Source organism: Bos taurus, chromosome 10, assembly GCF_002263795.3.
Source record: "Bos taurus isolate L1 Dominette 01449 registration number 42190680 breed Hereford chromosome 10, ARS-UCD2.0, whole genome shotgun sequence".
Classification (NCBI taxonomy): Eukaryota; Metazoa; Chordata; class Mammalia; order Artiodactyla; family Bovidae; genus Bos; species Bos taurus.
The window spans coordinates 91,488,996-91,511,357 of NC_037337.1; the positions used below are offsets into that span (position 1 = coordinate 91,488,996).

Here is a 22,362-nt window from a genome sequence, read left to right on the forward strand (position 1 = left end):
TCAGAAAATGAAGATCATGGCATCTGGTCCCATCACTTCATGGGAAATAGATGGGGAAACAGTGGAAACAGTGTCAGACTTTATTTTGGGGGGGCTCCAAAATCACTGCAGATGGTGACTGCAGCCATGAAATTAAAAGACGCTTACTCCTTGGAAGGAAAGTTATGACCAACCTAGATAGCATATTCAAAAGCAGAGACATTACTTTGCCAACAAAGTTTCGTCTAGTCAAGGCTATGGTTTTTCCAGGAGTTATGTATGGATGTGAGTGTTGGACTGTGAAGAAAGCTGGGCGCTGAAGAATTGATGCTTTTGAACTGTGGTGTTGGAGAAGACTCTTGAGAGTCCCTTGGACTGCAAGGAGATCCAACCAGTCCATTCTGAAGGAGATCAGCCCTAGGTGTTCTTTGGAAGGACTGATGCTGAAGCTGAAACTCCAATACTTTGGCCACCTCATGCAAAGAGTTGACTCATTGGAAAAGACTCTGATGCTGGGAGGGATTGGGGGCAGGAGGAGAAGGGGACGACAGAGGATGAGATGGCTGGATGGCATCACTGACTCGATGGACGTGAGTTTGAGTGAACTCCGGGAGTTGGTGATGGACAGGGAGGCCTGGTGCGCTGCGATTTATGGGGTCGCAAAGAGTCGGACACGACTGAGTGACTGAACTGAACTGACATACATATTAATATATACACAACTACATATATATGCATATATATACACACACACATACAGGCATACGTGCTGTGTGTTATATGTATTGCTTAAACCGACTTCTTGGAAAGTTTATTTTTTGCACTTAGAAAACCTGGGGTGTAAATATAACAAAGTAACAGTTTGCTCCACAGTCCCTTTAACAGGCCCCTTTCCATGAATTCTGAGTGCAACTTGTTCATGAATATGGAAAGTATCTGAAGATTTTCTTTTAACTTGTCTTGATTTCCTTGAAGACTCTGGCACACAGCATGAGATTAAAATAACCTGGCGTTGCTGGCGATTTTGCTCACAAATACCAAGGAATAAATATTAGAATGATGGATTCTCTTTCCCTTGTCAACCATGAATGTATTCCTGCCAGGGGCAAGGTCTAGAGAGTAAGTTAAAAATAAACAAGTAGAACCAGAGAGTAACTTTATTCTTTTATTCAAAGTTTATTAAAATAAAGAACAAATTTAAAAGCACACATACCACTCAGCACCAATATAATAACACTCTTTCTACTGATAATCTCCAAAGCATTTCTGTTTCTGCAGTTGAGAAGCAGAGATACACACACACACATTCTCACCACATTTACCCAGTACTCATAGCATCATGCCCCGAATATTCTCCTTGCTAGGGAGGCGAGGATGGGCAGAGGCAAACGAGTGTGACTACATCCAACCACTAACTGAGTCAAGGACTCTTTCGTTAGCAGTTATCATTTGCACACTAGTAACTTCTGCACATTCTAATCTCCCCGTCCGGGTGCCCGATTATCTGGGCGAGAGATGGAGTCTGGTGACGATGTGATGCAAATTTAAACAAAACTGGCCAACATTCCCTACCCAATATCTTTTAATTGCTTTGGTTATAAAGTACTGGATTCTTATGTCATGACATCTTCCAATCTTAACACCCATAAAAACCGCACCGACCAGTGACATGGACTGGAGAAGCCTTGAGAGGATTTTCTTTCTTTCCCACTCTATTCTGTGGGTTTCTTTCATTTATGTGTTTACCTATTTGCTTTGGGGGGAGGGGCAGGGAATGGGAGTTTTGAGCCAAAATAGTGACTTCATTAACCATCTCCTGGGTCGTCGAAGTCTCTGCAGCAAATTAAAAAAAAAATAAACTCCATGGAGCTCCAGTGCGGCTGTCCAAGTTGGCATAGAGCCCCAACTTGCATGAGCAGTATTGTTCAGAGATCACTACGTATTTGCCAACTGATTGACTCACCTTGGAACGGCACTGGATCTTAAGTCTGAGACCTTGCTTCTGGAGCTATCCAGAAGGCAAGGCATTTAGGAAGTGGCTCAATATTTTGCTAAAGCCACTCTAACGGCACTCATCAGTCCTCCTCCAAAAGTGAGAAGTTTCTTTCCAGGTCTTCCCAGATCAATAGACCAAGCCCCCAGGGCCTAGTTCTTCCCAGTTTGCAACTTCCTGAATCGCCCAGGTCCTGGTCCCCTTCTTTCATACAGGAGGCTACCAAGAGAGGGTGGATCACCAAGCCGAGGTTGGTACTTACACCCCGTCTGGACTTATATAGGAAGGCTGGGCTTAGCTTCTATTTTTAAGGTAAAGGAGGAAGAAGAGAGGAGGTTGGAATATAACTAAAAATATTTTAGTTCTGATTTTTGGCAATATCATTTTTTAAAGAAAAACTCTTGTTTTTCTTTAAAAAAATTAATTTTTAAATTTTAAAATTAAAACCTCACTGAGAAATTAAGAATCTCACTGTTAATCTCCACTGCTCAGAGAATAGCACTGAGTTATGTTCTGAAAAGCTTTAAATGCTGGCAAAGGTTTTATTAATTCTTCAATGGGACAGAAGTTAGTGTCTATTTTTTCCCCTTTGCAATGGCCATCTGATTGTAATTAAGTTTATCTTCCAACTGTAAGTCAGAAATTAGGTAGAATAAATGTCCATGTTTATCCTCTTATCATCCACAGAATGGGAAGTCCTGCATGTACATTAATGCATTCTGCTTGCTGTGGACACAGCCCATAGGGCATGCTGAGGGCAACTGATATCCTATATCCAGCTGGGAATTTCCCCAAAGGCACAGACATTGTCTTTAACCTGCGTCTATGGTATTTTATGCAGCAAGGCAGCATCCATGTATGATCTCCCCATATTTCATAAGTTTTATTCAAGAGCCCAAAATGTGAAATACACTCAGACAAAATGAAAGAGAGCAGGCCTTTCTGCTCTTCTTGATCACAGAATTGGCATTTCCTGGTTAATGGTAGGAAAGTGAAAGTGTTAGTCACTCAGTTGTGTCTGACTTTCTGTGACCCCATGGACTGTAGCCCACCAGGCTCCTCTGTCCATGGGATTCTCCAGCCATGAATACTGGAGTGGGTTGCTATTCCCTTCTCCAGGGGATCTTCCTGACCCAGGGATCGAATCCAGGTCTCCTGCATTGTGGGCAGATTCTTTATCATCTGAGCCACCACTTAACTAAATCAATAGACCATTTCAAAGTTGATATTACTAAAAATCAGGGGTACATTCTACAAACAAGGTGAAGACAAAAGACCAGAGATCAAAAATATGAATATGAAAAGTCATATGAGTTAAATGATCATAACTTTAGCTATACATAGCAAGTACAGCACTAACCTGCTTCTAAGGAGGTCAGGTACACTTTAATATCTGTATGAAAGTGAAAGTGTTCGTTGCTCAGCCGTGTCAGACTCTGTGTAATCCCATGAACTGTGGCCCACCAGGCTCCTCTGTTCATGGAGTTCTCCAGGCAAGAATACTGGAGTGGGTTGCCATTTCCTTCTCCAGGGGATCTTCCCGACCCAGGGATTGAACCTGGGTCTACTTGCACTGGAGACAGATTCTTTACCATCTGAGTCATCAGGGAAGCCCAATCTCTGTGAAACACTTATCCTATTGTGCAAGCATTTCATGTATGCCCATTCAAGAAAGTCATTATTGATTTCACTATTATTTTCTCTAAGCAATAAAGTAAGTTTTGAATAGTTCCAAGACATAAGTCTTTCAAACAGTACATGTTGGAGTAAATCCAGATGCTATAAATAACACCCAAAATTGCTTGGAAACTATTTCTATAATAGACAAGCTAATTCAGTTTAAAAGGCTAAACTGATAGCTCCATGTAAACATAGCCTATGGGGTTGGGTGGGAGGGAAATATTTAGGTTCTAAAAAAAGACATCATATATATATATAGAAGTTTATATATGTATATATAAACTTATATCTTATACCATATATATATATATAAATTTATAAATTTTGCCTTGTGAGAACAGGAACAAAAATCCTTCAAAGGAACATACTTTATAAAAGATAAGATAGGTGGGGTATTGATTTCAGGGTATTGACAATACCTGTCAGTTTCAGGATATTGACAATCTAAGAATTTCTGTGAGCATACCAGCTAAACACTGATTCTCCTCTATCTCAAATAATGAGTTCTTATTAAGTTCCTTATAAGATACACCACAGGAAATCACAAAAGTTCATGTTGAGATAAATAAGTTATGTAGTTATAGGCTTCTCCTAACTCTGATAACACCAAGCCATTTTACATACTGTAGGATTCCTGAGCTTTGTCAATTCACTTTCTCCATTGGCCCTCAACAGCCTTTCTTCCGGTAACTCTCCTGTGTTCCACTGAACATGTCTTTGTCCCTGATACTCAGTCTATACCTTTGTGTGTTTACTTCCCACTGCTTCCCGTCTCCACCAGCCTATCCTCAGGGAGAAGAACTGCATGCACACAACCTTCTCTTTCTTTAAAAATGTATCACAGCAGGGTAGTTTTCTCATCACCCTTTCCCCCAGACAACTGGCACTGCCTGCCTTAGCCACGTCTCATCCCCCCACCAGCTTCGCCAACATCCTGTTCCCTTATTGTACGTGTAGAACAAAGGGGAGGTTTACAGACAACAGCGTGAGTGTGCTGCCACCAACTTTTCTTTTTCTTCCCTAGGATACCACACAAATCACGACACTATTTTGAAGGTAAAAATCAAGGGGCTATGCCAATAAATCAAGGGGTTTAACAACTAAGGACTCAGAAATACTCTATTCTCAATGTGATTTTCCAGAAATTCATTAATGTCACATTTTCAAAATTTGTTTCTTTGTTGGTACATTTTGTAGAATTTAGAACAGTAAGAAGGTTAAATGTTGCAGTGAAAAATAATCAGTTTTTAAAATGGAGCTTTAATATCTAAACAATAAACGATACAGTGATATGACTATTATGTTGCTCCATTTAAAAAATAAAATGGTTTTTGGTTCTTGCACACTCAGTTCCCATTTTTTTTCTGATTTCAGGCAGTTAGTTCAGGAAGATATTTTCGATTTTAGATATCTTTTATATTACTTTTATGATTCAATTATTAATGGAATGGCCATAGGAACCTTTGATTGTACATATAAATATAACCATATACTATGATCTGATAACATCCTCAAATTTACAATAAAAATTTAATATACAAAATTGGTTGATCTTTTTTGGAAGTTAGGACATTAGTTAATACTTATATTACTTATAAGTAGAACTATATCTTCATTTTAAAGAGAAATATGGAATATATATTTAAATAGCATTATAAAAATGTACTACAGAAGTCTTAGATGACTCTACCTCATCTAAGAGGAACAAAGGAAAACCCAAGTCCAAATTAAATATGAATGGGAATTCCATCCTACCAAACTCCATGATCCTGAGGATTTCATCAGTAGCAAAGCCTCCAAAATCTCTGATGGGAATTGTCTCACACTTTCTTGTCCTCTATTTGGCTCTATATTGCTGAGCTCATCATTCAGAGAACACTGCCATAGAGGCCCAGACCAAGAAGCAATGGGACCACAGTACAACTGTAGGGATGCAGAGGGGGACCCTGGCCCCACTGGGCCCACTGGTGTTACCTTTCATCAGCATCACGAGGTATAATCACCTGCTGAACACGTAAACACCACAAACATGTTTCAAAAAGTAATACAAATATTAAAATGCATTTTTTCCCTCTCAATCCCCCTTTCTCTTCAATCCAGGAATATATGACAAATACATAGATCTCATATGTATATTCTCTATGCTATCTTAGTGGAGCTTCTTTTTCTAGCTTTGCGTATGTTTCCGTGTTTCTGTGACTGACAAATTAGTACCACTCTCTACAGTTTCAAGGTGAAGCTCTATGAAACCTCCTAATCTTTCTGCCTCATTTTCCTAGCTTGTCGGTTTGATTTGCTTCTAGTACTTTCTCCACCTGTGTAGAAAGTAACCATCAGATATCAGATGACCATTCTAACCCTCCAGTAGGTATCATTCTTGATATCTGCAAATATACCTGCTAGTTCTGGGACATCCAGACTGGCACAGAGCAGTACATGGCTAGAAACTAGAAGGTCAGAAACTTCTCTAACATGTTAAACAATAAGGTCCTAACCACATGGCCTGGACTTGAAGACTCATTCTCAGTAAAGATTTGGCAAATATCCAGCTGGGCTCTATCCATACTGAATAAAGCCCAGGTAATACCCTTTACACTAACAAGGATGGTGGCTTCCCTAACATAGCAGTCATTCCCGTAGTCTTTTCTTCAGGTCCCAGGGCAGGCATCAGCTGTATCACTTCTTTTATGAGGGCAGAAATGAACACATGCTGAAACAAGTTTTCTTCTTTTCCATCTTGGGATCTTTTCATTCTGGGCTTTTCACCAGGAAGAGAAGAGATAGGGCTACTATTTAGCCAAAAGCCATTTAAGTGGTCAAAGTAGTATCCAGATGTTAGAGGTTTATGTTCTTCTGACACGTAAATTCCCGTCTTTCAGTGAGAAAATGGGACTCAGTTGAAATAGTGGATTGAATTCTTAGTTTCCTTGTCTTTACATAAATTAAAAAAAAAAAAAAGCTCTGTTACAATCATACTTTTAACCAGCTAATCTAGCTTTCATCTCTTGCTGAAATTCTTCTCCAGCCAACGCCGGACTTCTTGCAGGTTGTAAAAGAAGGGGCCCTTTCCTCCCAGATAAGCAATTTTCTGTCTCTGCACGATGCACACACGTTCAAAGGCTACCCCATAAGCAACGTTGGCATTATTGTCCATGCGGTCAGCCACAACTCGGCACTGGGGCGGCAAGGAGAAACGCTCCAGGAGCTGGTGGGCTGCTGCGCATCGGTCTTCCTGGTTCCGGTGCTTCTTCACCTCGAAAAACAAAGAAGAATCCCCAGGCACTGCCCAACCATCTGAAGGATGAGCCTCATCAATGTAGACCAACAGGAAGTCAGCCACGGATGAGAACTCTTCCACCAGTTTGCTGAAGGCTGGCAGCTGGTTAGTGAAAGGAGGTCAAGTGGCCGAGCCGAAGTTGACCACCAGTGGGCGCTCAGGGCTGGCAAAGTCCAGAAGGTGGCATTCAGTTCCATCCACTGTTTTCTCCTGGGCACCATTTCCACTGGTGTCACCTCCTTCCGGACTGGAGACATGCACCACGCTGGAATTGGGGGCATCTTCACCCAGTTTCACCTGGTGATGGAAAACGAAAGAGAGAGGCAAGACCACATGAAGCACGCACTCACTTCAGTTCACTCTGTACAGAAACGATTGGCTCTAATAAAATGCAGCATTTCCTTCGGAGGATATGGTAAACACATATTGACTTGAGTAAAGACCCATCATGGCAGGTAAGGTAATGAATGGCCCTAAAGAGAATAAAAGTCTTTTTCATTCTGTCTAGTCACTAAAGGCAATTCTTCTCATCACTGAAGGTACTGCAGTTAACTGTCTTCATAATTAAGTTGAGGCTAATGTTCTTTACTGTGCTTACTCTGTGTCAGTGCTTAGCTCACAATATATAACAAATGATTAATGGGTTTCATTTTAGAAGTGAAAAGTGAATGGTCTACTTTAAAATAAATGATCAGAGTTGTGGGACATGGCACCTCTTTCTGAATTCCCACTTCTGAATTCTAAAGTACTCAGGAAAGTCCTTTATAGTCTTGCCTAAAAGTCATTTAATCTGAACCAATGGACAAGGATGCCTATGGACTCTATTTCTACCCAGAATGCAAAAACCTGGGGTCTGCCATTTATAAGAAGAGCTACTCCCACTTAATCTCTCAAGAGCTGCAACTATCCCATCTGTAAAATGGTCATTTATAATGTCCATCTTCCTCATATGTTTATGGAAGGATGACACAGGGAAAAGAGCTCTGTACACTATAAATCATTGTGGGAGTGTAAGTTGCCATTATAGATGCCATGCAAACATGTGAAACTGAATACCATTTTTATGAGTAATTCTATGTTGTAATATAATTATTCTTAGAAGTGATTCGAGCTTTCTTTGGTATGACATCCTTTCTGGAGGTTTCTATAGCTACTGCATACTTTAGGGTTCTTTTGACTAGAACCTCGCCATTTCCATTAAACAAACAAATGAATGGAAACATATACTTTTATCTTTTGTAGAATCGGACTTTTAATTTCTCATATTTCATGTGTGTCTTAGTTTGTTTCACCTTTTTATCTCAGAAGTCACAAGCCATTTACTTTCCTTCCACACATTTTATTAACAAATCCCACTGGATTTAGAATGCTCAGGCAGAAGAAGTGTAGCGCGAAACTGTTCTAGGTGCTCCCTTTGCATGTGGTTTAAATTGCTGAACACAGACTGAAAGAAAGTTTGCTGGCCTTTGAATCTGTAAATTGATAATAAAAAGCAGGCAATATAAAAGAGCCAATTACTTCAGTTTGAATTAACAGAATTGGATCTTCCCCTAGAATGGTTTAATCAAAGCCAATAATATTGGGGACAACTTACAGCAGTATAAGTGATTTTTATACACTGTCCTTAGTATTACAAAACACTTCCAACTGGATTCATTTTCCCCCTCATATAAATACCACCGCATGTAACATTGATGTTAATTGAAGTCACTTACAAGCGAATTGTTAAAAACTCAACAATTTAAACCGATATAAAACACTCAAGGGGTTTCATGGAGAAGCTTCTACCTCATGTTAATACATAACTTGTTTTAACTGCAGAAGAAGTAGTCAAGAAATCCTTTATCTCCCTTGTGAAAAATCCTAGCAGGGCAGGTTTAAAACAAGGACTATAAGCTTTCTAAAATAAATGTTAAAACAATAATCTTCTTTCTTAGAAAAGGAAGGTGGTGTTGTGATTTAAATAAGTACATTTGTTTTCAATCACTGTCAGGAAAAAAGTTATTTTCTTTATATTAATTTTCTTGGTTAATTTGTAAGTGGAACTAGGTGAAGAAACCTAGTAAACCACTTTGAGCTGGACTGTTTTATATGAGCTACATTCATCTCTTGAAATTTTAAAATGTACTTAAAATGCAAAGATATACATCCTAAAGGTATTATAAGCTTTTTAATCTATGGGTTATTTTTGTACTTCTTTGTAGATTTAGATAAAAGGTAGCATTACCATCACCTTCTCATTATATCTTCCCCATTTAAAAAAACCAATAATGATTCTAGGATGGCTGCTTCTAACACTATTGTCGTGCTGTGTTTTTCAACATGCTGTGATACGAAGATCTGAATGCATTCAGACCAGTCTGAGGAAGCCATACGCAGGAGAAGAATCATCTCTGGCCTGCAGACTTGTAGGTTCCTGGTAGGCTGAAAACACCCACCTGCATTTTGCAGTCATTTCTAAGAATGGACCAGTTGTGTTGGCCTTGTGACATGGGCCTCTGATGCCCCTGACTCTCGCCCAAGCCGAACTGTTGATCCCTGCATTATGCCTGATTCTTCAACTGAGTAATCTAATCTGCCTTCAGTCGTAGGTGACTCTCTTGTTACCTGTAATTAGTTTTCTTGGAATGTTAAAGCACCTTCTCCTTCTTTAGTGACAATGTATAGTTCAGCCACATAATTTTCTCAAAATACAAACATGTTAGTTCAACTTAGAAAACTTAGAACAAGCACAACACCTCTACTTTAAAATATTAGGATAAGCTACCAAATGTATCATGTTCTTTAGTGTGTGTGTTTGGGGGGGGAGTGGGCAGAGGTTGGCATTTTGTTAAGCTGGAGAACAATGGATATGTATGCTTGGAATTTTTGGTTGAATAAAGTTTTGAATGGATGGTAGCTGTTATCATCTTAGCTGGAGATCAGCAAAGCATTTTACATTAATAATAACCTTGACCTACAGTGAACATCAGCACATTGGAGTGATGGAAGACCTCACCAAGGCAGATGACTTCAAAGGGTGAAGCCCCTGGAAGCCCCTGTAGAGCACCGCCACAGTCCACACCCAGTCCTGTTGTTCTGTTCTTGATCATCTCTGCTGTTCAGTGCATAAAATGAGAGTAGCCAATCCTCTTTATTTTGTAAAGGAGCCATAGGACTTGACTGCAGATTAGAATGCCATAAAAAAAATTATACTTTTGTTCATGAGGGTGATTAGGTAAGATAAAATGCATAGGTATGCACAATTCTATTACTACAAATAGGAGGGAAAAACACACACCCATGATTTGAAGGTCCAGACATGAGTAGATCAGTAGTCTGCTTTTATAAATGTCATATTCTAATCATTCAATTTATGTATTTTTTGCTAAAAACTGCTGATATGGGATAATTTAGCAACAATAAAGGGAAAAGCTTTTTATAAAATGAAAGTCTGCTTTAAACTGAAAAAAAAACATCTTTTAGAAGGATATTATTGTTCATTTCTCACCTTCCTATTTGGTCATCAAGAAAATTAAGTTTGTATTATGACCAAAGTTTCAAAGGGTGAATTTCTTAGTTTACTCTGCTTCACACCTTGCTGAGGTAGAATGGGAGAATCATCGCTGTCTTCCATGATGGAAGAGTCTTTCCCCAGGAGCAAAGCATTCCTTGACAGAAAGCCAAAATGATGAAGAAAATAAAGTTGGTCCATAGTAACATTTAGGCTGCAGGAAAGAAGCTTGACAAAAACCAGTTATCCCCTGGTACTCCCAAGCCCTGTTTGAATTTCCCACAGTGGCACAGAAAGTCTCCTGGCCACAAGTTACCTATCATCTTCATTTCTCCTTCTTAGAGGGTTTGTGTTTGGTTTTTGTCCTTAATGAGACATATTTGCCAAAGAGGCATTCAAAAGGCATTTTTTACTCTTGCGGAAGAGTAATTAGGTCGGTACCTCTTTCCCTGCCAGCATTAGCCGCTCTAAAGAGAACCCTGCCCAGTATTTAATGCCCAAACACAAGAAGCATCATTTCCACTAATTGGTCTTGAAGTTCCGATGTTCCCAAAGGGTCCCTTTATTTTGCAAGGATCAGAAAGGACATACGTAAAATGTAATATCGTCATCACTGACTTTTACCTCTCTCATCTGCTCTATTACATCTGTCCTTTCTTCTGTTTTTTAAAATCAACATCAACACAACACCAACAAGGGAGGGAAACAAAGGGTTTGCATTTTTATAACAGAAGACATCTCTGGGCCAAGCTCAAATGTTGTCATAGCCATATTTATAAATATGAACAATATGGTGTATATTTGATTCCCTTGATGATAGGATCCCTTTTGCGGACAGTTTTCAGTGCATGAGGAAAAGGATAATGCTGCTTTAGCATGTGGACTGTGAAATGCAGGGCAAGGGAAAAAAAAAAAGAAAGAACCATTCATCAAGGAGAAGCTGGAAATAGAGCATATACTACTAACCTTGTTTTTCTTCCTTTTCCACAGCCTGAGAAAGGCCTCTGGACAAAATATCACCTAATCTCATGATAGAAAGCAAAGCAAATGATAAAAATCGGGGTAGGTATGTGGCAGAATTCTTTTTACACCTCCTTCTTGCTCTCCAAAGCCCTGGAAATTTCAAATTCTTTGACACAATGACCAGGCTACATCAATGTCCTTACAGACGTGGCCAAACAATTATTAAGCAGCATTTTAACCATTTATATTCAAATCGGCCAAACAAATCAGAGGATCAGCTACCTACTCTTTCCTCTGAGTTCAATTCCCTGTTTGGCCATTCTCTGTTTGATTTGTAACTTGAAAACACAGCTCGAAGCTCTATCATTTCCCAGTGTTTTATCCAAGTGATGAACAAACTCTGGCGGGAGCCTGCCTTGTGTTCTTTGGGGAGTGTTTCTTTCTTAGAAGAGCCATTTTCCATTACAGAAACGAGTGTCAAAAGGCTGAGGGGAGTGAAGAGGAGGAGGAGAATGTTAAAGAGACCCTTTCAAAACCAAAATTATATGTTCAAATGAATATGTTTTCTGTGCCACAGCAGTATTGCCCATGTAGGAGCTAAAGTGCTTGTCAGCATCTATACTGTGTGTTTATTTTACACTTCATTTAGGTAGGAGCCAGCCTCCCAGACAGAGCAGTCTGCTTACTGGTTGTATTTTTGAGTCTTTGAGTACCAGTACAAAGATGCAGTGTTAGACGCAGTGACACTGACTAGGGAAAACTTAAATAACAAACATCTATTATACACCTCAATCTCTCAACAAAATCCATTAGACTTCCTTTTTTCATCAAAATCATGCTTGGGACTCCCTCTAATCAAACCCAAATTATCTTTACAGGCTTCCCTAGAAAGTTCATTTTAAGTCCCATGCAACATTTTAACGAAGAAGGGTTTTCTGTTTTATTTTGTCCCAAGTTTTTTGGTTTTTTTTCATTTCTTTGTTGCCTCCTGCAGAAGCCAAACACAGGGATAACATTTTTACCACACTTTCTCTAAATAGGTTCTCAAGTATCTGCCATTCGACAACCAGGAGAGTTAGAAACGGCCTGCCTCCTTGGATGGTATGTGCACACCCGACATCCCGGAACACTCTGCTTCTGGGGGTGGCGGCCTCAAGTCAGGATTGTGAAACAGGGCGACACCAAACAGAGACTCCTCCAGTGAGTCTCTAGACATGGCTACACCCAACGGCAGTGGCACAGATGACAGCAGCATTCAGGGAAGTGATTCAACCCGTTTTCGAGGTTCTGAGTGACCCCGAATTGCCACCACCACCCTTTCTACACTTGGAGATGGAAGAAGACCTAAATTCAGCACAAGCTGCGTTTACCATGTTTCCAGTCATCACACACCCAGTCCAGTCTTATCTCTGGATATATGAGTTCTTGGGTTGCTTCTTCTCATGGCAGCATTTACATAAGTCATGAAAAACGAACAGCATGACATTAGTCATGAATTTGGTCACTAATCAGTAGACAGAAAGAGTACAGAAGAAGAACACACAAACCATGTGCAAAGAAGAAAACAGATCACTCAAGCTTCTCAGTCCCTTGGAGGAGGGACAACAAAACATTGCAACACAATGAAACCCTATACATTGGTGAAAAAATAAATAAGTGATCAAGGTTATTAAAGAGGCATGTGTTTCCTTTTCTCTTTTTACTTCAGTAAGCTGCTTGATAGGAGAAACAGCTTCACTTAACATGGGTGGGTACCATTACCCCCTCCATATTTTGTGGAGGGTATCTATGAATACAGGTAAAATTCTCCAAAGCAGTGGTTTTTCCTGTATGGCAAAAGTCAATGACTTTCAAAACAGGAAGAGTTGAATAGAGATCAAATAACTGACATTGCTATGATATCTCCTAACACCTAGGAAAAACAGATACAGGTGAAAGAACTTCCTAAGTCATAATACACCTAACATACTTGTGTAAGCCCCACTCTCCTCTAAATTCTCTACCCCTCAAAATGAAACATAAACATTCAGTATATACATGCATGCAAATGAAGCGATCGTCTCAATATCTCCTTCCCACATCACCCATTCAGCCCATGTACATAATATAAAATGAGTTTTTGGTGTTAGAACTTTGAGTAGCACTTAATATTATTATAAAGAAAATTTCACTTACTAACAAGAGCTCTTAACTATTTTCCGATCTTCAGGACAACGAATACAAACCTTCTGCAGGTTAGTGCCAATAACAAAGACAAGTATCATACTAAAACTTCCCTAGTTCACCAGGAATATTTTCTTCTTAAACATTTGTTTAATTTTCAGTGGAAGGATCCCACTCTGGATTCCTTGTTACTAGAAATGATTTCTTATCCTTTGCTGGTGCATAGATATTTTTTAATGTTTATTTTATATTGGAGTATAGTTAACAATGTTCTGCTAGTTTCAGGTATACAGCAAAGTGATTCAGTTATACGTATAGACATACCTATTCTTTTTCCAATTATTCTCCCACTGAGGTTATTACAGAGTATTGAGCAGAGTTCCCTGTTCTATATTATAGGTCCTTTTTGATGATCTGGTTTATATAGAGCAGTGTGAACATGTGAATCCCAAACTCTCAATCTATCTTTCCCCCCAACCATTCCCCCCTGGTTACCATAAGTTCATTCTCTAGATTTATTTTTCTAGTGTTTATTTATAGAGGACTCATTCTCTTCTTCCTCTTATTCTAGTTTTCCAGCTGTTTCTGAGGCTCTGCCTGCCTATAATACATCACTCACTAGCTCCCACCTTTCTCTTAAACCCCCTTCCCCAGCATCTCGGGCAAGGTGCCTCAATACTGTTGAGGGAAATCAAGGATGTCTGCTTTGACAGTAGCTTTTATGGGATGAGTCAATTCTTCCTAAGCTCAGGGACCTTCAGGAGTCACACGGGCGTAGGGGAGGGAGCAAACTGACAAAGGACCCGGTGCCCTTTCCTCTCTGCCCCTTAAGATCTGACCCAAGGATGCCCCACCACCTCGAAGCAGCATTCTTCACTTCGAAACAAAACCTTTCTGGGTTTGAAAGGGCAGCCCCGGGGACATGGCTTCAGCAGGTAAGTGAAGCCACTGCTTCAGGGTTCTAGGCACGAGTTATAACAGCTTTGAGACTGTCGTGAACCCTAGACTTATCTGCTCGGTCTAAAGGCAACCTGCATAAGTTTTGAGAAACAAAGCAAATGTGGTTTCTCAAACAAAGTCTGGATCGTTGACAGCTTGTTCTCAGACCTTTCCTTTTCAAACAGATACCGAGTAACTCCAGACTCGGTGCCGGATAACTGCTTCAAAAGGCTGAAATCCAGATCAAGGCAGGAGTTGACGGGGCACACAGACTTGCTCCCATTAACTCTTATTTCTACCAGAAATGAAGCCACGACCAGCTGAATCACACCCACTCTGTTATTTCCTTAAATCTTTTTAGCTCTCTGAGAGTCCTGTGTGGTGTTGACTTTCTTCCCCCCTGCTTTTTAGTGCCCACCCATTAAACAGTCTTTCCTAAAGTCTCATGCAGCCTCTCATCAAGCAAAACATCAAAACCGCCAGTTCATGATGAGAGCAGAATAAAGGCAGGGTCTGCCCTCCCCGGACACCTTTCTGACGTTTCCCAACATTATTCTACAGACACGAATACCCTCTGCTCCCAAGTCACAGCAAGCCACTCCTGACTCTTCTTAGAAAGGCTCCTTCTGAAGTCACATAGAGTCACTGGGACTCAGTAATACCTGTCATCCCCAAATCTCAGGTGCGTCATCGTGGGACAGGTGTAGAGAGTAAACACCCGAGCATCACCTTACGGCCTCCAGACAGGGCTCCAGAGCGCTCACCCCTCAGCTCCTGCAGGCATCCGGTCCCCTCCAGCATCTCCGCCTCCCGCCCCCGACAGCCCTGCGGAGAAGCCCCTGGAGCGCAGCTCACCTGTTTGTAGGCGTCGAGGAGGAAGCTTTTCCAGATGCAGCGCATTCCTTCTGAGGTCAGCATGCGCCTCCACTGCCCGCGAGTGGACTTGGAGCGGCTCAGCAGCAGCACCACGTGCTTGAGGAGAATGACCGAGTCATAGAGCGCCAGGAAGAGGCAGTTGGAGAAAAAAACTGGCAGAATCTGCAGTGTGATCAGCAAGTCTACGCTGAGGATGCCCATCTTCTCTGCCTCCCGGGTCAGTTCCCTTGTGCGCTCTGGTTCCCCTTCACCCTCTTATTTAAAAGGGGGTGGGGGTAGTGATGGAGAGAGGTGGGGGGAGGTGAAGGGGGAGGTCGGGGGTGGGGGATAGGGGGAGAGAAGGAGAAAAACTAAATTAAAAAAGAAGCCCAAGTTGTCTCCTTTTTCAAAGCAGAAATGGCAAGACCAAGTTCCAGTCTCTCCAGCCCAGCAGTTGGAGTGTGCCCATCAATTCATTCAATTCGGAGCTGCTGCTTTTTTTTTTTTTTTTCAGGATTTAAGATGTTAAAACAAAAACAAAAACAAAAAAACTGGCGTACCCGTCCCTAATCCAGTTACCCCTCTCAGAGTCGGTTAAAGACAGGCAGTTCTACTTTCATTTCTAAGCACCTATGAGACTGTGGCAGAGATTGCAAAATTTTCTGTAGCTTTTCATTGTCTCTGTGTTCAGAAATGTAGCCCGTTTCTTTCTAGAATTGCCAGAGTTTTGAAAATGTGCTTGTAGGGTAGTTTTTTCCCCTCTTTACTCCGTTTACACACACTTTCTGTTCTTCTCCAGCCTGTCTCACTCTCTCCTTTCCCCAGGAGCGTCTGACTCCTCTTTCCCTGACTGCCTCTGGCTTCTCCTTCCTGCTCTGTCTGTGGTGCAAAGTGCCTCTCTCTGCAGCCCAGTGAGTCTCCCTGAAGCCTTTTATACATTCCCTGGCTAATTGCTGCAATAGAGAAATGAAAGCCTAATCTTGGTAAAGATCTTGACGTCATTGAGAAAGAGGGCTTTACTTTGGCCAGGACTGCAGTGAATAGAAAAGCAAAACTCGACAAGTTTTTTTTTTTTTTTTTTTTAGAAGAGGGGGGGTGGCAGAGGGACAGTGGAATTTTGCTTTGTGATTTAAAGAGAGAGGAAAAAATTAATACCTTTGAGGGTTTTCAGGAAATGCTCCCAAACTTTGGGAAAAGTTATTTAATATAGCATGTGGGTTGGTGGGGAAACTCTCCTCTGATTATTATTATTGTTCTTGTTTATTTATAAGGAGTTTGGGAAAGAAAGGTTCCTGGAAGGCAGGTAGAAAAGAGGAAGAGTGATCAGACATGATCTCTGTTCTCTTTCTTGGAAGATGTGAATGCTTACCTTCTGTCTTTATGTCTACATCCTACAACTATCTCCCGTCAGATTTGTGACCTAGGTTCTTTAAATATTTTTGAGTCATGATCTTATTTAAGAAAATCCAAACTGTGAGGTGGAAAACTTTTAAACTCTTTGAATACCATCACAGCACTTCTTTAAAGCTTCTTGTAGAAAATTAGTGCAAATTTTCTTTTCAGTTTTACTGAAGTTTCCAATGCAAAAAAAAAAAAAAAGAAAGAAATAAACAAGAAAATCTTCCACCCATGAAAGTAGCTAGGTGACCAGACTTCCTTTCCATTCCATTTTGCCTAGATGCAGATTAAATAAAACTTTTATCTAATGGCATTAAGATGCCATCAGAGTAAGAAATACATTCTTTATAAGAGAGCTCTTTAAATTCTGAAATTGCCCTGTTTCTGTTAGCATAGCCCCTAAGAAACATGATACTTTGGGGAATCTTCCTTTTTGCTTGAAAAAATTTTAATAAAATTTGTAGGTTGTTAAGAGCAGACTTTGAATTGTCTCAAGTCACACTGACCACACTCAGTGCTTGCTTTGCCCATTGCTTTCTGAACAGACAGGTACTTAGTCAGACAATGCTTTGGCAGAATGCCATGACCTCCATCTCATTCTAATTTTCTTTCCTCACTTACCTAACAGATCACCTCTAGGAATTATATTTTCTTGGAAAAAGGAATGGCAAGTACAGACATTGGGGTGGGGATATAGAATGGTAGTTGAAAATTAATTTTCTGACTTCTCCATGTTCAAGGAGCTCTCCTTACGCATGAGTTAAGCAGTGGGTGCAAATACGAGGTCCATTTCTCTGTTTTGTCCCTGTTGGTAAAATCTGCAAGATTACGGAACTCATTTAAAAGCCTAGGGCAGGGGTCATTAATTAGTGGACCCGTGGGCCAAATTCAGCATGCATATGCACTTTATCTGGTTGGCATAGTGCTTTTTGGCTTTAAGAAAATAATTGAATGAGAGTGCCTGTAGGTTCTGAGAGACCAGAGTTTTCTGTCTGTTTTGGTCATTGGTATCTCCTAGCAGTTGGAACCATGCCTGGCACACAGTAAGTTCAAGGAAGGAGTCTTGAATGGACAGATGGGCTGGGCATACATTGCTCCACACTAGGGGGCACCATCCACATACAATATGCTGACGCTCACTGGGGTGCTCCAAAACTTTGTACAACCTCGTGGACTTGGGGGTGGTCCTCCCCATTGGCACAACCCTCACCACTCCCTATTGTCCTAAAAACCTGATTCCTTCATTTTTATCATCACTTTAGCCCATGGCAAGTTTTGGATTTGCGTCACATGGACTAAATTTTTAGAGAAGACATCAAAGCTTAGAAAAATGAACAGAAGTCACATAGAAAAATATTTTTCCTATGACTAGCATACAGTGTTAGCAAAGGATATTATTTGTATACATAATATACATTCACTCCATTCCCTCAGTTTTCTCGACGCACTATGGAAGAAAAGAAGGGACAAAGAAAGGGAGGTGACAACATGGTGTTTTAACTGGTGTAGATGGGAAAACTATGGTGCCCGAAGTGCCAGCTAACAGTGACTGAAGGTGTGGACTCGGGAACACACACTGCCACACAGTGCCCAAGCCTGAAAAGTTCACCCCTTCTCAGACGTTCCTTTTGCTCTATGTGAATTAAACCAGTGCTACTTTAATGTAGAGATATCTTGGTAGCTACGAGCCAATTCTCCTGCACTTGTCATTTGCTTTCAATGCGAGTTGTATGTTTGGAAATGGCAAGACAAGGAGGAGGTTTGGTAGAAAATCAGAAAAAAAAAAATGCCTTCTTTTAAAATGCAAAGTTCAAGGCACATGCAGACTACAAATGGTGAAAATCAGATTTTTTTTTTCTTTTTTACATTCTTTTTTTATGCTCTTTCCTATAAAATCAGAAGTGTTTGAGAGGGTTTTTTCCTTAAAAAATTAGAAGAACAAATTGGCAGAGAGTCAATCTGATCATGACATTTCTCAGATTTTTTCTATCACTTTCTCTAAATGAATGAATGAATAAATCACAAAACCAAGCACTGTTCTTTTTAGATGGTCTGTCTAATCTAGAAATTATATTTCTCCAAAGCTATTTCTCTTTTTATCATGATTCCTAATGGCTTATTCTAGTTATTAATATTTAGCACTTTGATCTTCAAGTAATTTTATATCCTTTAAGCGACAAAAACAACCCATAAAGTGACAGAGGATGATTTGTCCCAATGTGTAAATGAGAGAAAGTAGATCATCAAGGTTGTAGAGCCCCAGCTGGTATCGGGTATTTCCCCCAACTCTAAACCTCAATTCTTTTCCTGTGTGACTATTTTATTGATCCTGGTCATTACTCTGAAAATGAAAACCCTTGCCCAAAGTGGTTGTACTAGGTAATTTTACCTTCTGAATTACAAAGGATATCTGGGATTCCATATCTGCTTAATATTGCCCAACTCAAGCTCTTGGTTCCATTCGAAAAGCTTGGATATCTTCTTGATCACATAAGTATTCTTAGCCTTAGCGGTTCAGTGGTAAGGAATCCACCTGCCAAGGCAGGAGGTGTGGATTTGATCTTGGGTCAGGAAAATCCCCTGGAGAAGGAAATGGCAACCCACTCCAGTATTCTTGCCTGGAAAATTCCATAAACAGAGGAGCCTGCCAGGCTACAGTCCACGGGGTCACAGAGAGCCACACGACTGAGCGACTGAGCATACAATACAAGGCAATATGTGGTATGCTGGTTGAATTTCCCCATACAATGTTGTATACAGGTTTTAAATTCCAAAAGAGAGGTAGCTAGAGAAAAGTGATTTAGGCTTTTTAATAAGAGAATCACTATAAAATTGTTTTTTTTTTTTCCCCTTTTGATAGCTTGAGAGCAGCATGTACTACCATTCATTGGCTCCCTCTGGTTGGAAAAGCAAGCATCTGAGTTATAAGGCTTCCTTTGGTCTACTTTTTGACTCTTAAGTTGAAATTAAGAGAATGAAGTTGGATAACCTAAAAGTAAACCCAGAGATTTCAAGGATGGAAGCTACCACTACTCTTTGTTGTCTGAAGACGCCAAAGGGCATTCAAGAATCTATGGAATTCATGCTGTGGATTTTCAAGCAGTCTCAGCTTCATCAAATTTTATTCCTTCTAACTCAAGTGATTTGCTGAAGTAAATTTTAAATGGAGAGTAAATTTTACTTTCATAAAAAAAAAAAAACTTGTCTCATCAATATATTATAAATCCAACAATGTCTGGTCAGGACAGGTTGCACTGATTTTGGTCTGGGAATATGATCGCCATACATACACCCACCTGCCAAGAGTGCATTTCAGAGAAGGAAATCACAAACATTGTTGTTATTTAGTTGCTAAGTCATGTACGACTCTTTGAGACGCCATGGATTGCAGCCTGCCAGGGTCCTCTGTCTATAAGATCTAGATTTCCCAGGCAAGAATACTGGAGTAAGGTGCCTTTTCCTCCTCCAGGGGATCTTCCTGACCCAGGGATCAAACCTGTGTCTCCTGCATTGGCAGGTGGATTTTTTTTTTAACTGCTAAGCCACCTGGGAAACCCAGCCACCACAACTTTCCATCCCTGGTGACTCCTGGTTGTGCTGAGAGGGAGTTATAATGAAGGGTTTATACCACAGTGACTGAATCAGTCAGAATTCCCTGTGGGCCCATCCATTCTACAAACAGTTGTGTTCCCTGCCTTGTGATGAAAGGGGAAGCTCAGTGGATAAACAGACACCCCAGAGTCAATTCTGACGCACTTGAACCAAGCAACTGAATGCTGGGGCCAAGAAGGGGCAGACACTGTGGGAGGGTGAGCGGTCTATCCCAGCAGCCCAGCCGTGTCTTAGGTCCCTTGGCAAACCCTGGCAGAGGGCACTGTCTGAGGTGTTAAGACATTCTCCCCTCAGGAACAGCTGCTGCTCTTTTTTTTCTTCCAGGCCACCTACTGGCAAAACCAAGAAGGAAAGGAAAAGGGAAAACACAGGAGGAGGGGAAAGCAGAAATGGAGAGAAGGAAGATGATGCTGGTGGAGAGGAGAAAGGAATGTAGAAAGGAGAAGACTCAATGAATTGCCCACGGAGGCTGCCACAAGAGAGCCCATTAATGCCTGTTGCGGTGATGCAGGAAGACAGACGACCAGAAACTAGACGGATGCCAGCGACTCAATTCACAGAGGCCACAGCTGTGAGGAGACGACGGCTTTCCTTGGCCGTTGACCTGGTCTAGACCCAAACCGATGGCCAGTCTGCACCCCTGGTGCTCAGACCTCTTTAGGTGCTCTGAGACTCTCTGAGTGTGAATTTTGAGACTCGTTTATTAACCTCTGGAGACACCAGGGTTGGATGGAGGGTTAGTGGAATAGATGAGAAGAAGAACACTCTGTGAAGTTACATGCAGCGAACTCCTTCGGGACAAAAAGCCCTCAGAAGGAACAAATTGAACTCATCTTTTCCCAAAATTTGATTCAGTGTCTTCATTCTCCCCAAATCCTTGACCCAAAGCAATAGACCAAAAGAAACAACGAAACAGTCAGAAGCAGTCATCATTTTTGGAACAACTTTTCTTCTCCTTTGTTTCATTCTACAGCTCATAGGAAACCACCAGATGATAATTAGGTTTTAAAATAAAATAAGTCATTCTCTATAAATGGTTTTATAGTAGCTCTTTTAAAAAATAATCACATATACATCACCTCATTCATATGCTGAGTACATGAACACAGAGCTTGGCAAAAAATATTAAGACACATGCTGCTTCATGCCATTCCAGAGGTAATACTGTAGCTTGTTCCCACTGAGAGCAAAGGATGCCACACCTCCTCTCTCAAGATTCAGTAGGTACAAATGCACAGAGAAAATAAGATAGATATTCTATTTCAAGCTCAGTGAAAGTGGTGAAGCTAATAGAATTAACTGTAGCATGAAAAATCCATGTTTGATATGGGGATAAAATACCTGCAATGAGATTGATTGTACAATAAGATACGTCCCCAAGGGAGGTTATGAAACTATTATCAGTGGACCTCTTCTCGAGGTAGAGAGGGAGGCCAATGAGATAATCTCTCAAAACCCTTTTAAGCCTCTGGTGCTATTAAGATAATAGTTAAGAATAAGTTAATATATAACACATACATAAAATAATCCAGCTGGGCTAATGGCAGAATACCATAATCATAAATTATCTCTTTGTCCATTTCAATTCTGAAGACTTATTTTTTGTATGATTAAGTAAATAGTTATGCCTTTCTAAGAGTCAGTAGATGTGAATGAATTAGCGTGTCTTCTAAGGAGAAAATACAAGGCATGAAATTCAAATCAATTTTTAAAATTCAGCCTCATTTATTAAATGGACACTGGTATCTTTTATCAAGACACAACCTCTTAGGTAAATGATTATTTAAAAATTGTTGTTGTTCAGTCACTAAGCCATGTCTAACTCTTTGTGACCCCATGGACTACAGCAGACCAGTCTCCTCTGTCCTCTACTATCTCCCAGAGTTTGCTCAAATTCATGTCGGTTGATTCAGTGATGCTAATCTAACCATCTCATCCTCTGCTGCCCCATTCTCCTTTTGCCTTCAATCTTTGATGTCAGCATCAGAGTCTTTCCAATGAGTTGGCTTT

The 22,362-nt window shown here is 40.6% G+C and overlaps 1 protein-coding gene and 1 long non-coding RNA gene across 2 annotated transcripts; one reads left to right on the forward strand and one right to left on the reverse strand.

Annotated features, from left to right (window-relative positions):
- Positions 1-1,131: 1,131 nt before the first annotated feature.
- DIO2 (iodothyronine deiodinase 2) lies at positions 1,132-15,574 on the reverse strand. Its single transcript, NM_001010992.7, has 2 exons — positions 15,343-15,574; positions 1,132-7,226 (listed from the first exon to the last, which is right to left on the reverse strand). The coding sequence occupies exons 1-2, from the start codon at positions 15,562-15,564 to the stop codon at positions 6,651-6,653; spliced, it is 798 nt and encodes a 265-aa protein (NP_001010992.2). The 5' UTR covers positions 15,565-15,574; the 3' UTR covers positions 1,132-6,650.
- LOC101905198 (uncharacterized) lies at positions 14,756-21,386 on the forward strand. Its single transcript, XR_003036923.2, has 2 exons — positions 14,756-15,580; positions 19,601-21,386. It is a non-coding gene; the product is annotated as an uncharacterized lncRNA (long non-coding RNA).
- Positions 21,387-22,362: the final 976 nt, after the last annotated feature.